General features: G+C 43.4%; 1 protein-coding gene across 1 annotated transcript in view; it reads left to right on the top strand.

The window, feature by feature from the left end:
* SLC1A1 (solute carrier family 1 member 1) overlaps positions 1-20,238 on the top strand; it is a 76,102-nt gene that overhangs the window by 26,885 nt on the left and 28,979 nt on the right. Inside the window, exon 2 of the mRNA XM_032307553.1 lies at positions 13,717-13,857. Coding sequence (XP_032163444.1) covers positions 13,717-13,857 — 141 coding nt within the window. The remainder of the gene's footprint in view (positions 1-13,716; positions 13,858-20,238) is intronic.

Here is a 20,238-nt window from a genome sequence, read left to right on the forward strand (position 1 = left end):
TGTTCGCGTGATGACAAATGATACTGAACATCCTTCTGTGTGATTATCACTCATCTGTGTATCTTGTTTGGAGAAACATCTCTTCAGTTCCTTTGCCCAGTTTTTAATGGTTGAGTTGTAAGAGTTTGTGTATATATTCTGGGTACTAGATCCTTATCAGATATATGATTTGTATATCTACCTTTCCTGAGTCGGTTGCAAAGCAAAACTTTTAGAGATTTGTATTTTTCTGCCATTGTGGTTTTTACCAGACTCTACCTCATATTTAATTACTGGTGTCTGGAAGATCACCAGAACTTACAGTCAAAAGTGTGATTTAGGGTGAAAAGGAAGCATTCTGTGGGCCCAGGGTTTTGATAGTGAGGTCATGCGTGAGTCTTGGAGAAAGCCATGGTCCCCATCTCCTTCTGTGGTAGAAGCCGTGAGGGCTAAGATACGTGTGGTGGCAGAAGCTTGAAGATTTAGGGCATTTTTATCCATGGTGAGATGGAAACTGTGTTTTTGCTTCAAAGTTAGGTTTTTGTCTTTTGCTCTTATAAAAAAGTTCTGGGGCAAGTGAGCTGCCCCTGCCCCTCAGTCACCCAGCATTCCAGGGCATTTCTTCTGGTCAAAATGAGTTTGTCCGTTCGAGGCAGCTTGGTTGGAAGCTTCATGATGGCTGGGGGAGGACCTGTTCTTTCTCATCCAGGCTCCACTGGGACTTGATCACTGCACACCTTATAGAAGCCGTTATCACCCCAGAACTGAGGCAGAATGGTGGGGGGCGGGCAGGTGAAGAAGGTGGCTCTGAGTGACAGACTACGAGTGAGCGAGGACGGCTGTGTCTGTGGGGTGTCTGTGAAGGGAGCAGCTCCACTTGCTCGCACGCTGACTGTGCCCATTCCTCGCTGTGCTGGGGCTTGGGGCTGGCCGCAGCCTTTCTGCTGTCACGAGGTGGGTTCACCGTGACGGGCAAGGTCTTGGGGTGCCCCTGCCAGGCTCATTTATCTCTTTGCTAACTCAAAACATGATCTCACAGACTGAATCTGCCTTTTAACAAAACCCCCAGATCGGGTGGCTGGGTGGCTCCGTCGGTTAAGGAGTCCAGCTCTCCATCTCAGCTCAGGTCTTGATCTCAGGGTCGTGAGTTCAAACCCCACGTTGGGCTCCATGCTGAGTGAGGAGCCTACAGGAAAAAAAAAATAATAATAACCGTAACAACAACCAAAACAACAACCAAATAACCCCAAATCCCCAGGTGAATGATATTTGCATCAAATTTGGGAAGCCTGTGTTCGTGTCGGTCTCCCTATCACTGCACACCTAGCACAGTTTCTCTTCTTTCTTCTCGTAGCTTCCACGGGCTTAGCCTGATGTGACGTTGGTGCCGTCCCAGTGCTGGCTACAGGCTCTCTTTGTCACTAGAGGGTGAAACCAACTGGCATTTCCCAGAGGTGCTCTCGGGCTTAGAAACAATTCCATAGAAATGCAGAAGTAATCTATTTGTATTCCTGGAAAGACAGGGAGGTGGAGAAGGCTGCCTCCCTGATGGGCCCTCATTAGACAGGGAGCCCCTTGAGGGAAGGGGTCTTAGACCGTCCATTTTTATATCTTTATTTCTCCCCACGGCACCTAATATCTCTTGGGCAAATAAATATCTGCAGAATTTAATTATGAATGAAAATTATTTCCGAAGACATCAAAAAAGAATTAAAAAAGAATTTTTTCTTGGGCACCTGGGTGGCCCAGTAGGGTAAGCCTCTGCCTTTGGCTCTGGTCATGATCTCAGGGTCCTGGGATCAAGCCCCGCGTCGGGCTCTCTACTCAGCAGGGAGTCTGCTTCTCCCTCTGCCTGCCTGTCTGCCTACTTGTGATTTCTGCCTGTCAAATAAATAAATAAAATCTTTTTTTAAAAAATGCTTTTTTTTTTTCCTGGTGCCAAGATCCTGAGAGTTTCGTTTCAGGGATATCAAGTGGTGTGAAGATGAACAATCATTATTTACAGCTGGAGGGTCTTATGGGTGTCCATTTGGGTCTCATTGCTTTAACCCTGAAATCTTTTTCGCTTATAGGGTAAAACGAAATATTTTTCTACCAAAATAAATAAAGTAGACCAAGGGAATCGGTTTGTAGATTTATCACAATGCAAATATTTTACATGAATTTCTTCCCCCAATCTCTCTGACTACACTGCTTTTGAGCTCAGTGACCACGACTTACCTGTGAGAGCCTAATTATGTCAAGGATCTCACAAGAAAACCTGTGAAGAGAATAGAGCCTATAGTAATAACCCACATTGCTTGAGTACTTACTATGAGAGGCAGCTACTGTTTATTCTGAGCGTTTCCTACCTAATTTCATTTTTAAGTCTACGAGTGGTCTCTGAGATTGATATTTGATTATGCCTGTTGTTACCCATGAGAAAATGGAAGCCTAGGCAGCAAGATAAATGTTTTGCCCAAGAGTACACAGCTAATGAAATGGTGAGGCCAGTGTTTGAACACCGGTCATCAGACTCCAGAGCTAACCTCCCAAAGAGCTGATGGATTCGTTTCTTCCCTCAAGATGTCCCACATGATTTAATAGGCCACCTTTCATCACCTAGATGAAAGGCCCCTTGAGTATGCATTACTCTCACCTCTATTTCCCTACTGGGCAATGGACTGCGGGAATTAGGTGGCCTGTAAATGATTGTTGGCTTAATTGATCCCACGAGGTTTCATGGGAGTCCTTGGAACAGCAATGGACGTTTTACTATAGCAAGATCTTTCCTGTATATGTGGAAGTCCCAACTTTAATCGTCGCAGTCTCCCTTATCCGTCTTAAAGAGGACATCTTGGAAAGAAAGGAAGTAAGCAGTTGGAGATGTTGTAACATTTGGTAGCATGAGGGTCGGGTTTGCGTGGACTGGCCCCTTCCGTCTCAGACACGGAAAGATAGCACCCCTCTCCAAATAGCCAAACCCAGACCCAAAATAAAGCCCAGGCCAAAATAAAGGAAACTCCTGGGGCACCTGGCTGGCTCATTTGGTTACACATATGACTCTTTTTTTTTTTTTTTTTTTCGATTTTATTTGAGAGAGAGAAAGAGAGCACAGGCAAAGGGAGGAGCAGACTCCCCACTGAGCAAGGAGCCCAATGCAGGACTCGATCCCAAGACCCTAGGATTATTACCTGAGCTGAAGTCAGATGCTTAGCCGATGGAGCCACCCAGGTGCCCCACACATGTGACTCTTGATCTTGGGGTTTTGAGATCAAGCCCCATATTGGGTGTAGAGATTACTTACAAATAAAGTCTAAAAAGGAAGGGAGGGAGGAAGGAATGTAGGTCCTCATGTGCCAGAAATAAAAAGGGAACTCAAAATCAGAAGTATAGGGGCGCCTGGGTGGCTCAGTGGGTTAGGGCCTCTGCCTTCGGCTCAGGTCATGATCACCCCGTATCGGGCTCTCTGCTCAGCAGGGAGCCTACTTTCCACTGCCCCCTCTCCCTCGCCTGCCTCTCTGCCTACTTGTGATCTCTGTCAAATAAATAAATAAATTTTTTTTTAAAAAATCAGAAGTGTAAAAAGAAAAAAACTGTGACGCTAAGGTCTAGACCCAATTATAGGCCTTCATGATAGGAGACAGAGGTTTTACTGCCCATATGGGGAAAAAACGTGAGTTTGGACTGTGTGAGTGAAGAAGCTAGAATCAGACCTCTGTATAAAGCGTGGACTCTCAAAATTTGGCCCTATCCTTGAAAAGAATACCAGAAGAATTCTACCCAGTGACTCAGGAAAACGTCAAGAAAGCATGCCGTCTGCCCATGGCTGCAAGTAACAGGTTAGAGGGGCACCTATGAAAAATTAAAATGGGGACTTAACTGTGGGTATGTGATCTAAATTTACACCACCACAGAATGCCGACTCCCACTATGTAGAACAAGCTGAGGGTTGCTGGAGGGGAGGTGGGTGGGGGTGGGCTGGATGGGGATAGCGTTTTAAGGAGGACACTTGTTGTGATGACCGTAGGGTGTTATATGTATGATGAATCACTAAATTCTACTCCTGAAACTACTACTACACTCTATATTAACTAATTTGAATTTAAATAAAAACTTGTCTCGGTGAGGGGAAGAACCTGGCTGGCTCATTTGGTTACACATGCGACTGTAATCACATTAGTTTTTCCACTGAAAAACTAATAGGAAGACAGTCCTGGTAACCTCGAATTTCCTAAATCCTGAAGAGAAACGGGTTTCCTACTCTCTCAGAGTAGGAAACCAAAAGAGAAATCTACAGTCACAAATTACAAACCACACAAGGAAATGGCAAAAGTTAACATATACACTACAAGCAAAAGAATGCATATTCCAAAAATTGGAGATGATACCACAACTCGTAAGAACATGAAGGGTGTTTAAAATTAGTAAAGAGTGGGTCGCCTGGGTGGTGCAGTTGGTTAAGCATCGGACTTTTGGTTTCAGCTCAGGTTATGATCTCAGGGTCGTTCAATTGAGCCCCGTGTCTGTGCTCGGTGTGGGGTGGGCTTGAGATCCTCTCTCCCTCTGCCCGCCTCCACACGTGGGCACTCTCTGTCTCTAAAATAAATAAATAAATTTTTAGAAAAGTGATTAAAGAGAGACCGATGAATAGAAACTAGGAAATAGAAGGATCCTCTGGAAAGTAGACAGTAACTTCCAGAGATGAAACTTAAAGACGATGGAACTTTTTAAACTCAGGGAATGGATGAAATACCCAGTAAGAGCAACTGAAGGAATGATGGGTCACCTGATGCAGGTTCGAGAAAATCAGTGAGGATGCATCACAGAGATAAGAAGAAGGAATATTATAAGCTCCCAAGTCCTCATGTATCTGGATACTTACAAGCATAGGTTTAGCGAATTTATAGTTCGAAGAAGAAATCACCATAGCAATTGGAAATTGTAGTTAGAACTAAACAACAGTGAAAATACTATGTAATAACCTGGGGAACACAAACACTGAATTTGGAAGGAAGTGTATACCCTTACATGCCTATGTGGAAACAGACTGGTGCACTAAGCAGTCAGCTCCCAAAGTTAGAGTAAGAAAAGGGCAAACCTAGAAAAAAATAGAGGGAACAATTGATCATTCAGTCAGAGCAGAAATGAATGATACAGAAAGCAAAAACAAAGCAGGGAGTGTGGAATGGAAAACTGAACAGCACTTAGACTGGATCTACCCGTATTAACATGAATAAGCCTCGTGACATTTGTAACATGAATAACACATCGTGAAAAAATATCAGAAGGAAAAAGCAAGTTACAAAAGACTGTATCTAGACTGGTATTGTACAAGTCAGGTTTTCAGGCACATACAAATCACATGAGGCTTTTTCCCCTGGTTTTTACATATTAACGTATAATATGATATTTGCTTCAGGTGTACAGGTCTGTGAATCCTCAGGTTTACACACTTCACAGCACTCACCATAGCACATACCCTCCCCAATGTCTGTAACCCCACCACCCTCTCCCTCCCTGTTACCCCCAGCAACCCTCAGTTTGTTTCCTGAGATTAAGAGTCTCTTATGGTTTGTCTCCCTCCTCTGTCCCATCTTGTTTCGTTTTTCCCTCCCTACCTACCACAACCCGCCACTCTGCCTCTCAAGTTTCTCATATCATGGAGATCATATGATAATTGTCTTTTTCTGACTGACTTATTTCGCTCAGCATAATACCCTCTAGTTCCATCCACGTCATTGCAAATGGCAAGATTCCATTTCTTTTGATGGCTGCATAGTATTTCCTTGTGTATATATACCACATCTTCTTTATCCACTCATCTGTTGATGGACATCTAGGTTCTTTCCATAGTTTGGCTATTGTGGACATTGCTGCTATAAACATTTGGGTGCATGTGCCCCTTTGGACCACTACATTTGTATCTTTTGGGTAAATACCCAGTAGGATAGCTCTATTTTCAACTTTTTGAGGAACCTCTGTACTGTTTTCCAGAGTGTCTGCACCAGCTTGCATTCCCACCAACAGTGTAGGAGGGTTCCCCTTTCTCTGCATCCTCACCAGCATCTGTCATTTCCTGACTTGTTAATTTTAGCCATTCTGACTGGTATGAGGTGGTATCTCACTGTGGTTTTGATTTGTATTTCCCTGATGTCGAGTGACATGGAGCACTTTTTCATGTGTCTGTTGGCCATCTGGTTGTCTTCTTTGTAGAAATGTCTGTTCATGTCCTCTGCCCATTTCTTGATTAGATTATTTGTTCTTTGGGTGTTGAGGTGATGAATTCTTTATAGATTTTGGATACTAGCTCTTTATCTTATATGTTGTTTGTGAATATCTTCTCCCATTCTGTGACTTGTCTTTTGGTTTTGTTGACTGTTTCCTTTGCTATGCAAAAGGTTTTGGTCTTAATGAAGTCCCAATAGTTCAGTTTTGCCCTTGCTTCCCTTGCCTTTGGCGATGTTTCTAGGAAGAAGTTGCTGTGTCTGAGGTCAAAAGAGATTGCTGCCTGTGTTCTCCTCAAGGATTTTAATGGATTCCTGTCTTACATTTATGTCTTTCATCCATTTTGAGTCTGTTTTTGTGTGTGGTGTAAGGAAATGGTCCAGTTTCATTTTCCTGCATGCAGCTGTTCAATTTTCCCAGCACCATTTGTTGAAGAGGCTGTCTTTTTTCCATTGGACATTCTTTCCTGCTTTGTGAAAGATTAGTTGACCATAGAGTTGAAGGTCCATTTCTGGGCTGTCTATTCTGTTCCCTTGATCTACGTGTCTGTTTTTGTACCAGTACCATACTGTCTTGATGACGACAGCTTTGAAATAGAGCTTGAAGTCTGGAATTGTGATGCTGCCAACTTTGGTTTTCTTCTTCAACATTCCTCTGGCTATTTCGGGTCTTTTCTGGTTCCATATAAATTTTAGGATTATTTGTCCATTTCTTTGAAAAAAATTGATGGTATTTTGATAGGGATTGCATTAAATGTGTAGATTGCTTTAGGTGACTTGATACATTTTAATGGCTAGGGACATATACAGAAACCTGTTAGATGATCATCAAAACAACTTTTTTCCCAAGCCAGACTGAATTCTTAATTGTAGGTAGCAGACAAAGAGGGAGTGATCTCAGTGTCAGCAGTCATCAATATAGACAAAACAGTGTGGACAACCAGGGGACAGATCCATCCATGAAGAAAAATATTTATTATTGCAATAATAACAGAATTGTTTTCTTTTTTCAACTCCTTCCCCTAAGATTCTCTAACATTCAATACAGGACTTGGCATATAGTTGGATTTTCATGAACATGCACTTGTTTTTTGTTTTTCTGGAATCTAGATACTACAAAGAATGCATTTAAGTTACTTTCTTCCCTTGAACCTGAAAATGCACAATAAACTCAAGCCTTTGTATCAGATTTTATGCTTGCCCCATTTGGTTGTGAGGAAAAGTCTGTAACATTCAAAAAATTGTCATTTTTTGACAATTTTTTGACCAAAAAAATGTTTAAGAGCAGGGTGGTGGTCAAGAAACATGTCCATCCAAAGTAGTGTTATTAGTGTCTTTAAAAAGATGAAGATGCTTAGCATGAGGAAATGCAGGCAACTTGGGTAGGGCATTGGAGCTGGCGTCTTGAGGCAGAATTCCTTCTTCTGCATGAAACCTTGGTTTTTGCTCCTCGGCCTTCAGCTGATGGGATGAAACCACTGAGATGCTCAAGGGTTGTCTCCTTTAGTTAAAGTGAACTAATGGGAGACGTTAGTCACATCTACAGAATACCCTCCCCTGCACCTGGATCCGTGTGTTATTGACTAACTGGTACTGTAGCCTAGCCAGGTTGACACAGAAGATTAACTGATCATCACAGCCTCATGTTATAAGACTCCGTTTATATGAAATGTCCAGAATCGACAGATCAAAAGAAAGCAAATTCGTGGTTGCCAGGGCCTGGGCCAAGGGAGGATTGGGGAGTGGCTGCTAATGAATATGGGTTTCTTCATTGGTGATGGAAATACTCTGGAATTAGATAGTGGTGATGGTTGCATAACATTGGGTAGGTCCTAAAAACCCCTGAGTTGTGCATTTTAAAAATGATAAATTTTATGTGAATTTTATCTCCATGAAAAACTACCCCAAGCCCTATAATTATACAGCCATTAAAAAATTACAAGAGGGGGTGACTGGGTGGCTCAGCGGTTAAGCGTCTGCCTTCAGCTCAGGTCGTGATCCCAGGATCCTGGGATCGAGCCCTGCATCAGGCTCCCTGCTCTGCGGGAAGCCTGCTTCTCCCTCTCCCACTCCCCCTGCATGTGTTCCCTCTCTCTCTGTCTCTCTGTCAAACAAATAAATAAAATCTTAAGAAAAAAATTACAAGAGATAACTCTGGACCCCGGGAAACACACTGAGGGTTCCAGAAAGGGAGGTGAGTGCGGAGATGGCGTAACTGTGGGGATGGGCATTAAGGAGGACCCGTGATGTGACGAGCACTGGGTGTTATGCACAACTAATGAGTCACTGAACATTGTATCAAAAACTAATAATGCAGTATATGTTGGATAATTGAACTAAAAATACAAGAGATAATATACAAGAGATAATTCTTTTGAAATGCTTAGCACAGACTCTGACATAAAGTCGGTACTCGATAATTGTTAACCATTATGTTATTTTTTTCAATTTTTTATTTAAATCATGATTAGTCGCAATAGTATATGAAAAAAGTGAAAACAATTTCTCTTCACATATATTTGAGTTGGTGAAGTTGGGAGTGAATTTTTGAGCTTGTTATTTCCGGTAGAACTGTGATAATACTGCCTGTGCCGTAAGTACATTTTTTAAGGGTTTAAAAATAAAGCTTTACAGAGGCATCTGTTTGGAGCCAAAGTGCACGTAAAGAGCTCTCACTGGTGGGAGAACACGATAGATGGGAACAGATCTGTTTCAGAGGAAGGACAGGCTAGAATCTATGCAGTGTACACACATGGTCATTTGTTAATAACTATTCATTCTACGCTTTTTATTTTCTGCTTATCAATGTTCATCTTAGTTGAGCTCCCAAAGGGCAAGGAGGCATATTGCTAATTCTCCTAATATAGTACCCAGCAAGATGGCATGATTAGATCACTAGTTCTGGGGTAATTAAAAATATTTTTTCCCTTGCCAATAGTTCTTATTCAATCAAGCCAAAATCAGTCTGTGTATCAGAGAACCATTTGGGGGTTTTGATTAAAAAAAAAAAAAACCACAGATTTTAATCTCTTTCCTGAAAATACCCTAAAACAGGAACAGTGCTGTTTTTATAAATCTGCTTTCTCAAATGCAATTCAGCTACCATCCCCAGATTAGTTTTTATAGCTATAAAAAAACATGTACATAAGAACAAAGGCTGGCTAGAACCTGAAAAATGGAGGGGAGGGGAGGATAGGTCGGTATAAATTACTTTACATGACTTTGTCTTTCTTCTGGATTTCTAGAATTCTCTCTCCCTCTCTCTCTCTCTCTTTTTTTTTATTTTTAAGTAATCTCTACACCTGTTGTGGGGCTTGAACTCACAACCGCGAGATCAAGAGCCACACACACCCCTGGCTGAGCAAGCCGGGCACCACTCTAGAATTATTTCTTGAACAATAATTTTTTATGAGCTTAGAGTTAAAATATATATATATATATATTTATCACCCATTTCTTCCATGGTAGGGCTACTGGACCAGCAGTTGTTTGAGACAACATGAGCTTGAAGAAATCTCCAGCCCAGGTCTTCTTTTCCTCCCTAGTGTCTTCCTTCCCTGTTCCACTGATACACTTAACCATTAAGAGTGGGAGAGGCCCAGCCAGCTCTCTAGGAGCCAATGAACTGATCCTATGAGCCCATTTTGTTTTGTTTTTCCAAGATTTTATTTATTTATTTGAGAGAGAGAGAGCACACGCAAGGGCAATGGCAGAGGGGGGAGCAGGCTCCCCACTCCCCACTCTGCTCCCCACTCCCTGCTCCCCGCAGGGAGTCCAATGCAGGACTCAATCCCAGGACCCTGATAACCACCTGAGCCAAAGGTAGACGCTTAACCGACTGAGGCGCCCGCAGGCACCCCCTACAGGAGTCCATTTTAAAGCTGGGGACACCAAGGCTCAGAGATTATCACAGCATCTTGGGAGTTAGAATGGACCTTGAGGGCATCTCATCGAAGCCTTTTGCCCCATACCTTCAGTCCTACCACTCGATGATGGGAGAGGTTAAAATTATGGCCCAAGTTTACAAACCTTGTAAATGGCAGAGCCAGAACTCAAACCGGAGGTTCTAACACTGAGCTCTTCCCAAGCTGCCTTTGTACGGGCTTGGACTCTTCCTGCCTGCATGAGAGAAAGCCGCCCAAGAGTGAATTGCTGGTAACTGATGGGGCTACAGAGGTCTACATAGCAATTCTGCCTTCGGGCTTCCTCGTTGGCCCTGCTGAAGACCTCCGGAGAGCTACGCCATTCAGAAAGTTTCTTCTCTTTCCCTAGTTCTGGGAGTGATCCTGCCAGGGGGGTCTGACCTGTGTACCTCCAGGCAGGCTTGTGTTCCCAGCAGCCTTTGACTTTGAACACCACTCCATGCTCTTAAATCCAGTCCAAGATCTGGCCCTGGAAAAGGGTAGAAAAGGATTGTGTGCTCAGGGAAATCCCGACTTCATCATGGGACTCGGAAAATCTTCCATTGATTTTTCTTAGCAGGCATCCAATTTTTCCAAACTGCTTTGAGACCAGGATAAAACCCACATATTTACAATGTGTAACTCCTGGCCGAAGTTCTTCGCCAGCCACTTCTTAACCCTTGAGGGTTCCGGGATGACATCTCTGGCCCAGGGTAAGCCTTTCAACTGCCTTTCCAGCTCTTGGTTGGTATTTATATTTTTCTCCTTTTCAGGAGAAAAAAGGAAGGAAGGAAGGAAGGAAGGAAGGAAGGAAAGGAGAGAGAGAGGGATGAAAAGGAAAAAGGAAAGGGGAAAAGAAGAAATTACAATTTGTGATACTCAACCTCAAGAACACGCTGATAGAAGGTTTTCATTACCAAATAGAGTAACCTGTTCATGGCGCTGTCACTTCTGAAAGCTTTGAAAATGCTCCTTGTGCTGACTCTTTTATCTCTCCCGTAAAAACCCATTATCTGGATCAGGGTTGAAAAATAGCAAGTACGCTTCTTTGTAATTTCCCTGCATGTATTTGGGGTGGAGATGATTAGAGGCACAGCTAATTGCCAGTAATATAAACCCTAAAATTGGAGCCCCTCAGGGGTTTTTTTGCTACTCAACAGAGTGCTTTTGTGGTGGGTTTTTGAGCACAGACACATCTTCTTTCTTTCTGCACACAGAGCTTTCTTTGACATACAAGCCAAAAATTTACTTGAGGCAACCTAAGGAGTATGAGAGAGAGTGTCTGTTTGTTTGGTTTTTCAAAACACTGAACACTACCGAGTATCCTTACAGCATAAAGTAGGTATGTTCCATATAGGACAGCTGAACACAGGCATTTGTAAGTAGGAAGTGAGCACAACGTGCTTTTTAAATTCACTTAAAATATTTTGAATCCTTGGCGTTCTGAACCACTCTAGAATCTCTAACCCTAGGTTTTGAAATATGAACCAGGCAGGATTGATATTGAGGTTTTTTTTTTTTTTTTTTTTTGGTTTAGCTACAATTTGAGAAATGTTTGTTCCAATAATTAAAAATGGCTGATCAGAAATACATTTAAAATGCATGCCTAAAATAAAGAGATCAAGACAACGATGGAACAGGTAGGAAAGTAAAATTAAACCAAGGATAAGGTCACTATGCAGATACATGAGATTCCTTTATTTGGCCCTATTAAGAGACATTGGAAGTGCACCTGAATTTAAATGAAAACTTTAGTATTGATTATAATTCACACGTCTCTTTGTTGCCCTAGAATTTGTAACTGTGACCGAGCCACTGTAAATTTTCACAGACTGAGTCCATAAGGGAGCAGACCCAGTGAGGTCCTCCTTGAGTCTTTCTGCTGTAACTGTTTTATCTCTCACTAGCCTGTCATCCTCAGAGGCTGATGAAGGAAAAAAGATGTGCCAGTCATCCCAGCCCATCTTATGTCTTGGTTTAAAAAACATGGGGGGTGGTGGGGCATCTGGCTGCTCATTTGAAAGAGTATGTGACTTGATCTCGGGGTTGTGAGTTTGAGCCCCAGGTAGGGTGGAGAGATTGGTTAAAAGAAATAAATAATTTTTTAAAAATAGAAGTAAGAAATATAAAAGGGGGGCGCCTGGGTGGCCCAGTCAATTAAGCATCTGACTCTTGGTTTCAGCTAGGGTAGTGATCTCAGGGTCGTGAGGTTGAGCCCCACATGGGGCTCCATGCTTAGCACATAGTCTGCTTGAGATGCTCTCTCTCCCCCTCTCCCTGATCATGCTCTCTCTCTCTCTAATAAATAAATAAAATCTTTAAAAATATAAAAGGGCAGTGTTGCAAAGGATCAGTGTGGGGCTCAGAAGGAGTAAGGCAGTTAGATGTTAGGACCATTTGGAAGAAGATAAGTAAGAAAGTTTTTGATTTGTCGTTATCAAAACCAGCCCCAGAAAGAATTCCTGTGGATGTCTTGTGCAAGCAAGCTTTCAAAACTTGAGCAACATGGGTTTAACCTGTGCGAATCCATGCACACACAGATATTTTTTTCAATAAACGCGGTCAGGCACTGTAATGTCTTTTCCTTACGACTTTCTTAATAACATTTTCTTTTCTCTAGCTTAGTTTATTGTAAGATTCCAGCTCACAGTACGTATAACATACAAAATGCATGTTAATTGACTGTTTATGTTCTGGGTAAGGTTCTCAGCGAACAGCAGGCTATTAGTAGTTTTGTTTTTGTGGAGACAGAAGTTATACGCGGATTTTGACTGTGTGAGGATTGGTGCCCCGAGCCCCAGCATTGTTGAGGGGTCCACTGTGTAACATTTCTTGATTTCGAACACTTCCCTATAGCCCCAGTCTCCAAGGCACTCAGGTTCAGTAACTTCAGGCCAATTTGGACACGTCATCGTCTAGAAATAGCCAACACAGAATGGAGAGCATTAGACCACACCGTCATTCAACAACATGTAAATATATCAAACCAAAGGAACCTTATGTTGCTATTAAAATCACAAAAGTTGCATAAATCATGGAAAGAGTATTTATGAGAAAATGAGAAAATTAAACACTGATATGTAAACTACAGAATGTGAAACACCTGGGGCACTGGCTGGCTGGTGAGTTGAAAGAATGTATGAGTCTTGATCTCAGGATGGTGAGTTGGAGCCCCAAGCTGGGGCCAGAAATTACTTTAAAAATAAATAAATAAATAAATAAAAATAAAATGTAAGATGCCTAAGGTAGACAAAGACTAAGGGGAGTGTGTAAAAACAAAATAGTTATATTGGGTTGACAAAGATGATGTATTTCTTTTCCTTCTCATAGTGTTTTTTTGATGTTTTGTCATTATAGGTAATATAATTGGAGGAGAAAAGAAATAAAAACCAAAACTTTCATGTGAAGAATATTTTTACAAACTCACTGAATAATGTGTACTTTGTGTTCATTAAAATGTGATTTGTTTTTTAAGTCTAACATTTACAGAATTGTGGAAGAGCACCTAAATTGTTTCTCTTGCCAATAAAATGTGGTTGGGGGTTGAGGGGATATTTTTCCATAGAGATGTATACAGAAGAACTCAATGCTGGTTTTCTTTTCTCCTTTCCAATCTTTGTCTTTCTTAGGGATCACCATAGGAGTCTTGGTTCGAGAATATGGCAAGCTCTCTAGTCTGGAGAAATTCTACTTCGCTTTTCCTGGGGAAATCCTAATGAGGATGCTGAAACTCATCATTTTGCCATTAATTATATCCAGCATGATTACAGGTACCTTAAGAAAACTGATGGTTCTCTGTGATTATTTAGGGAGCTGTCTGTTAAGTTGTTCTTTTCTAATTATGGGAAATATTGAAATGCATTTGAGCATCACACACACACACACATATACTCCTTACTTGGAAAGTGTATATTTGCTTGAGTGGAAATATTTTATCACTCACAGGGTGGCATGGCTCTGCCTAGGGCCCTGTCCACGACTGCTCGAATCTTCCTTTGGCCATCAGTGTAGTGTCTTGGGGGGGGAAGATGCCATTTTCAAAACATATTATAAATAAAATTCTACCCAGGGCACAGGACATTAAAAAAAACAAAACGCCCACATGTTTGGTCACTGAAACATCAGCCAGTGCCCCCAGGCGAAATGTGGGTGTCAGTTTTGATGTTGTTTTGAGTAGTTCACTCGTGTTTCCCAACTGCCGCCATGCCCCGCCCCACCCTCTATGAGCCTGCGCTCTTGACTTTCTCCGCCTTCCTCACCCCTCTTCCACGGCTCTATATGCCTGCCCTGAAAACTCACAGCCACACGCTGTGGGAAACGTTTAAGGATGGCTTTGCACCATATTTTGAAAGCCTAGTATTTTAAAATCCGAACTTGTGACCCAGTTGGGTTTGGAAATGCTTCTTCCCTTCTTGGTCACTCTGTTGCAGGGTCCCTTTAAAGAGCAAGCTTCCCTCTGGAGGTAGAAAGTAATTTGGCTTACAAAAATGTCATCGGTCTGGATGTGCTAAGCTTCGCAGTGCATTCTGTAGTTTCTTGTGCTTATCTTAATTCTGCCACTAAGTAAAATGTGGCCTGATGGTCGCTAGTGTGGTCAGGTTGAAAAATCAAGGTTTTCCATAATCATGCAATTAGGATTCTTGGCATGTCCTCTTCTAGAATCCACACCCCCCCCCCCCCAAAAAACCCTGCTACCACTAGAAAGACCTGGGGCTGATATATGCAGAGTTCTGGACGTTGGCTCAGGAAAGGGAGTGTGGGTATCAGGATCTGCTGTACTCAGCAGCCGAGTTGCTTGAAAAGCTATAGATTTGGCTATTGAACTTCCCAAGTGCCAAACTCCAGTCAGACTAGAATCTCCTGAGAGCTTTGTCCTTAAATGGTCTTGGTCTTCTTGGCTTATTACAAGCCTGAAAAGAACATTTCATTATTTTTATGTATATATTTAATATGCTTTGAAATACCTGGTCTCTGTTAGACCCTGCAACCTGGGGGCCAAATCAGTAGGCCAGTGGTTTAGACCATGTATGATTTATCTGTTCAACTTTAAATTAGCAGAAGCATTTAAAATTCGGAAGATTTCGCGTAAGCACCCAGATTTCCAGGTTCCTCTGAAAAGAATTAAGATCAGGAAACACTGGACCCATATCCCTCCGCGGACCAACCAAGATGGCTATTCTGTTTAGTTGAAGCGAATACACCGGAGGATCCCATGGCCCCTGCCTCTCCCTAGCCTCTGATACCCCGGCCGCTGCATTCGTTTACATTTTCTCCTGGCCCCGTAGCTGTTGGCTTTATAATCCCAGAGCATTTTCTCCACATCAAGATTCTAAATCTTTTCTTAGGCTCCTTTGAGAACATGATGAAATCTTTGGACTCTCTCCCAAGAAAAATGTTCACGGTTGTACGTACAATACCATATTTTGCATGCAGTTGTACAAGGTACATAAATCACTTCACCAATACCATTTAAAACTGGGGCCTAGGGCAGGGGGCACCTGGGTGTCTCAGTTGGCTGAGCATCCAGTTCTTGCTTTTGGCTCAGGTTATGATCTCGGGGTCGTAGGATTGAGCCCCACAGCAGACTCCAAGCCGCTGAGAATGAAGCCTGCTTGGGAGTCTCTCTCAGCCCCTCCCCTGCTCGCTCACACTTTCTCCCTCTTAAAGATAAAAAGATAGATAAAATAAACAAATAAATAAAATTTGGGCCTATGGAAGAATGCATGGAAACTTGATCCAAATTAGGCAGCAAATTCAAAACTTGCGCATTTAACCAGGTTTTAGAAGAAAAGGTAAAAATGCATTATGAATATGCTCATATAATATCAGATGTTGAAATATGTACCACTCTTGGCAGTCAGTAACTGGTGGTATTTTTGAAGTCTGGGTGTTTTGTGTGCTAGCTCAGCCTTGCAGATAATCTAGGAGAATAATTTGCAACCATCAGCACTTTGCTCACATAGCCCAGCTGCCTTCTAGAGCGGTAGCACAGGTCTGGACATTTCTACATTTTTTTCTTTAGCAAAACCCCCAGCAGGGAAATAGGAGTAAGAGAGAGACCGAAACGGCTGCCCAAAAGGACGTGAATAAAACAGTCTGGGAATAGTGATGCCATGTTCCTGATTTAAATTGTCAGTTTAAAGGGGAAACATAATATTACTAGTGCTGGCAAGGGTGTGGGAAAGCAGGCTCATTCATACCTTGTTGATTATTAACTGGAACAAACTTTTGGGGGGTGCAGCTTGGAACATATCCTGCCCTCTCCCCACTTGGTAATTGTACCTCTCAGAATTGCTTGAAAATAGTCAGAGATCTGTTCAAAGATTTGGGTACAAGAATGTTCATGGTAGCATATTTTTTATAATGGTGGTGAATTATAAGCAGTCTAAATGTACGTTTTACCCCCAAGTTAGGATTCTCTGTAACCGTTAGAAACCTTGTTTTGGGAACATTTAATGACATGTGGTTATGTCCTCACATGGTATAAATAAGGAAGATAAAAACAAATTATACGACAGGATGCTGTGTACAATCCAAAATTCATTAAAATTTATGTGCATTTTTAAACGTCGGGACACACACCAAACAGTTAATGATGGTTAGATCAGGGTAGTAAGGAAACATGACTCATTGTGCTTTCTTTACATTTTCAAGGCAAACACGTGTGTGTTATTTTTGTTTGTTTGGTTTCGTATTTTCTTTCTCTATTCCTCCCTCTCTCTCTCTTTCTCCCCCTCTCCCTCTTTCTTTCTTTTTTAAGAAAAAAAAAAGGGGGGCGGCGCCTGGGTGGCTCAGTGGGTTAAGCATCTGCCTTTGGCTCAGGTCATGATCTTGGGGTCCTGGGATCGAGTCCCCACATTGGGCTCCTTGCTCAGTGGGGAGTCTTTTTCTCCCTCTGTCTCTCCCCATGCTCATGCTCTCGCTCGCTCTCTGTCTCTCTCTCTCTCACATGCTCCCTCTTCCTCTCAAATGAAAAAGAGAGAAAGAAAGAAAGAAAAAAGGGAGTGGGCTGGGTTCTGCTCTAGAGAGTGGGCTGGGTTTCTGCTCTGTGCTCCTCCCGCTGAGCCTCTGGCAGGGTCCCCTCCCCTCCTCCCGGCTGTGCTCCCAGGCTCCTGCAGCTCCTCAACACCTTTTCCCTGGTGCCCCATCCACCCCCAGACCCTGCAGGGGCCCTCAGCCCCCCTCCCCTGCCCAGGAGGGAGACAGCAGGGGAGAGCACAGGACTCCTATGGAAATACACAAGAAGAGCCCTTTCCACATCCAAATGCCTTCATAAACCCAGCAGATCAGTAACTTATTTTATGCACCTACTAGGACAAAGGAAGATGGATGTTGGAAGATGGGGGGAGTGAAACGAATGCCCTTAGCATACACAAATTAGAAATAGAAATAAAAATTGAGACCTGCGACTAGTAAACCGTGGTTCTGCATAAAGGAAACTCTCTTGACGAGTTAACAAAGAGGAGGAAAAAAAACCCTCTGCCATCAAAGCCTCAGCTGACATAAAAATGTATTTTATAGCTATTTTTTTTTTTAAACAGAAGGAGGCTTCTTGTGACAAAGAGGGTAAGATGTCACATTAATCGGGGAAATTTGAATATAGGCTGGGTGTTAGATGGTATCAAGAAATTGTTGATAAATTTTCTTAGTGGGGATGATGGCAGTTAGTTACATGAGAAAATGTCCTTTTTGATGCGTATGGAATTATGTAGGGATAAGATGAGAGAATGTCTAGAATTTAGTTAGGGTAAAAAAAGAGAAGGCAGAGTAGACAAAATCTCAAGACATTTTCAGAGGCAGGCAGTGTCGGCACTAACAGAATCCTCCCCGTAATTTAACATCCTGAGGGACACACATGTGATGATCAGACTGTTAACATCTAGGTTGCTAAGCTGTATTTGTAGCAGGCCACCAGGGGAGTAGCAAGGGAAGTGGCGAATGCCGATGCCCGAGGACTGTGGCTCTGGAAAACCCTGGTCCAGGCCTCACCATCCACTGAGTTTAAATTCAGGGAACGTTTTCCTTGATACACAAATGATGATGACTTGAGCCTCCTAGGACCAGCGTGGGAAAGGCAACGGCCCCTCAACGGTCGCTTCCAGAGCTTCCTTGAGCATCTTTCCAAGGTGGCACCCCAGCTGTGCTCACGCAGAGGGCCGCATCTCTTCCACTCCAGCCTCTCTTCCCCCACCACCTGGGCCAGAAGTGCTCTGCCAGGCACAGATGCACCCCTGCCCCGGTGTCTCCTGTACCTGCCCCTCTGACCCTGAGGACCTCCCCGCTGTGCCCCTCTAGCCTAAAACAGGAATGAGAACATAATTCTTCATAGCATAGCTGAGCCCAGGCTGTTCTTCGGAACAAAGCTTTATGAAAGGTTGGGGAGTGAAAGTAGGGGAAACACCAGTAGTTACACCAGGTGCTCCCCAGTGAAGGTCTTCTGAGAGGCCCAGGGTCTTAAGAGGGCTGCTCCTTTTTAACTGCCAGCCTAGTCCTTCCCGCATATGACGATGGACATTGCCACGCCCCCAGCCCCACCCCCTGACACTAGGCTTTGAAAAGGACAGATTTCACCATCACACAGTGATAGTGCGTGTCCTGGTCCAGGAGCAACCTCTCCCTGGGAGGACCACCATCAAGCAATATCCACTTTGGAGGAAACCCTCCTCCTGGCTGCAGAGGGATGGTCTGCCTTGGGGACCCCATCAGGAGACTCACACTGGAATGGGTGCCGTTAGTGCCTGCTGGGTGGGGGCACAGCCGCCCAACTCGCAAGACTTGGGGGTCTGTCCAGGCTGGGCTATGCTGAGTCTGTGCCAGCTCTTGGGTGCGGTTCCTCCCGGGAACAAGATGCTTATTCCTGCCCGTTCTTATGTCGCTTCACGCTGGATTTTTACACTCGCTGACCCCTCAAGAAACCGCAGCAGTATGCAGCCGTCCACTCTAAATCCAGACCAAGCCAGGGAAGCTCCTCCCTTTCCCCCCACCCCAAGACCCTGAGTCCCGGGGTGCTAGTACTGCTTTCACCTCCTGAACAAATCACATAACAAACATAAGACTTTGGTAAGAAACACTTGCATTCTGTTTACTGAGGACCTTCCTATTTGGGTAAGAGCACTGGCTGGGTACTGGATTGACATTTGTGGCGAGCTTCTTCAAGGATAAATGTAAGACTCCACCCTTCAAAGATTTAAAAAAAAAAAATTGCTTCAAATTTTAAATTATTGTCACTTCAACATCGACATCAGGATTTCCAAATTTAGGGGGCTTGATCTCAACTCTAAGGCCAGGGGTTTTCCACTGCTTTTTAACCAAGAAAATAAGTTAAGTCTTATTGAGGCTTGGTCAGTTGGTCTTTTAGCAAGCAGGGGTTTGCAAACGTTCTTTGTAAAGGAACAGATAGTGAGTGTTTTAAGTTTTTCAAGCCAGACGGTCTCTGTCCAGCTTCCCCACTGGCTGTCACCGGAAAGCGGTCGTAAGCAACATGTAAGTGATGGGCAGAGCTGTTTGCCAGTAAAGTTTGTGTTTGTGATGACAGGAGGCCAGCCAGCAGCCGGTCAAGATGGCAGACAAGAGGGGCACCTGGGTGGCTCAGTGGGTTACGGTCATGATCTTGGGGTGCTGGGGTCAAGCCCCACATCGGGCTCTCTGCTCAGCAGGAGCCTGCTTCCCTACCCCCACCCCCCGCCTGCCTCTCTGCCTACTTGCGATCTCTCTCTGTCAAATAAAGAAATAAAATCTTAAAAAAAAAAAATGACAGACAAGACTAGTTTGAACTCTCAAGATGCAGGTTAGTTGAGGTGGAATTATGTGGCAAAAATAAACCAACAGAGCAAACAGCTACTACTCGTATCAGGCAATGAGTATAAATGCCTCAAAGAGATACTGAGGAAGGGAGAAGTCAGTCAAGGTTGTTGGAGGTGCCTGTTTTCTCAGGAAGCGATGACGCATTTGGGTCGTGTGGGCTAGGGAAGGCATTTTTTTTTTAAGCTATGTATCCATTTACTCATCAGCCACTGGGTACCTGGGTACTACCCTGTGTCCTCCAGTGGAAAGAATGGTGCCGTGTGCCCCCTGAACCAGGGTTCGGTTGAATTCAACATTTCTTAACCCCAACTGTGTGAAAACAGACAAAGAGAAAGCCTCCTGGTGAG

This window comes from Mustela erminea, chromosome 12 (assembly GCF_009829155.1).
Source record: "Mustela erminea isolate mMusErm1 chromosome 12, mMusErm1.Pri, whole genome shotgun sequence".
Lineage (NCBI taxonomy): Eukaryota > Metazoa > Chordata > Mammalia > Carnivora > Mustelidae > Mustela > Mustela erminea.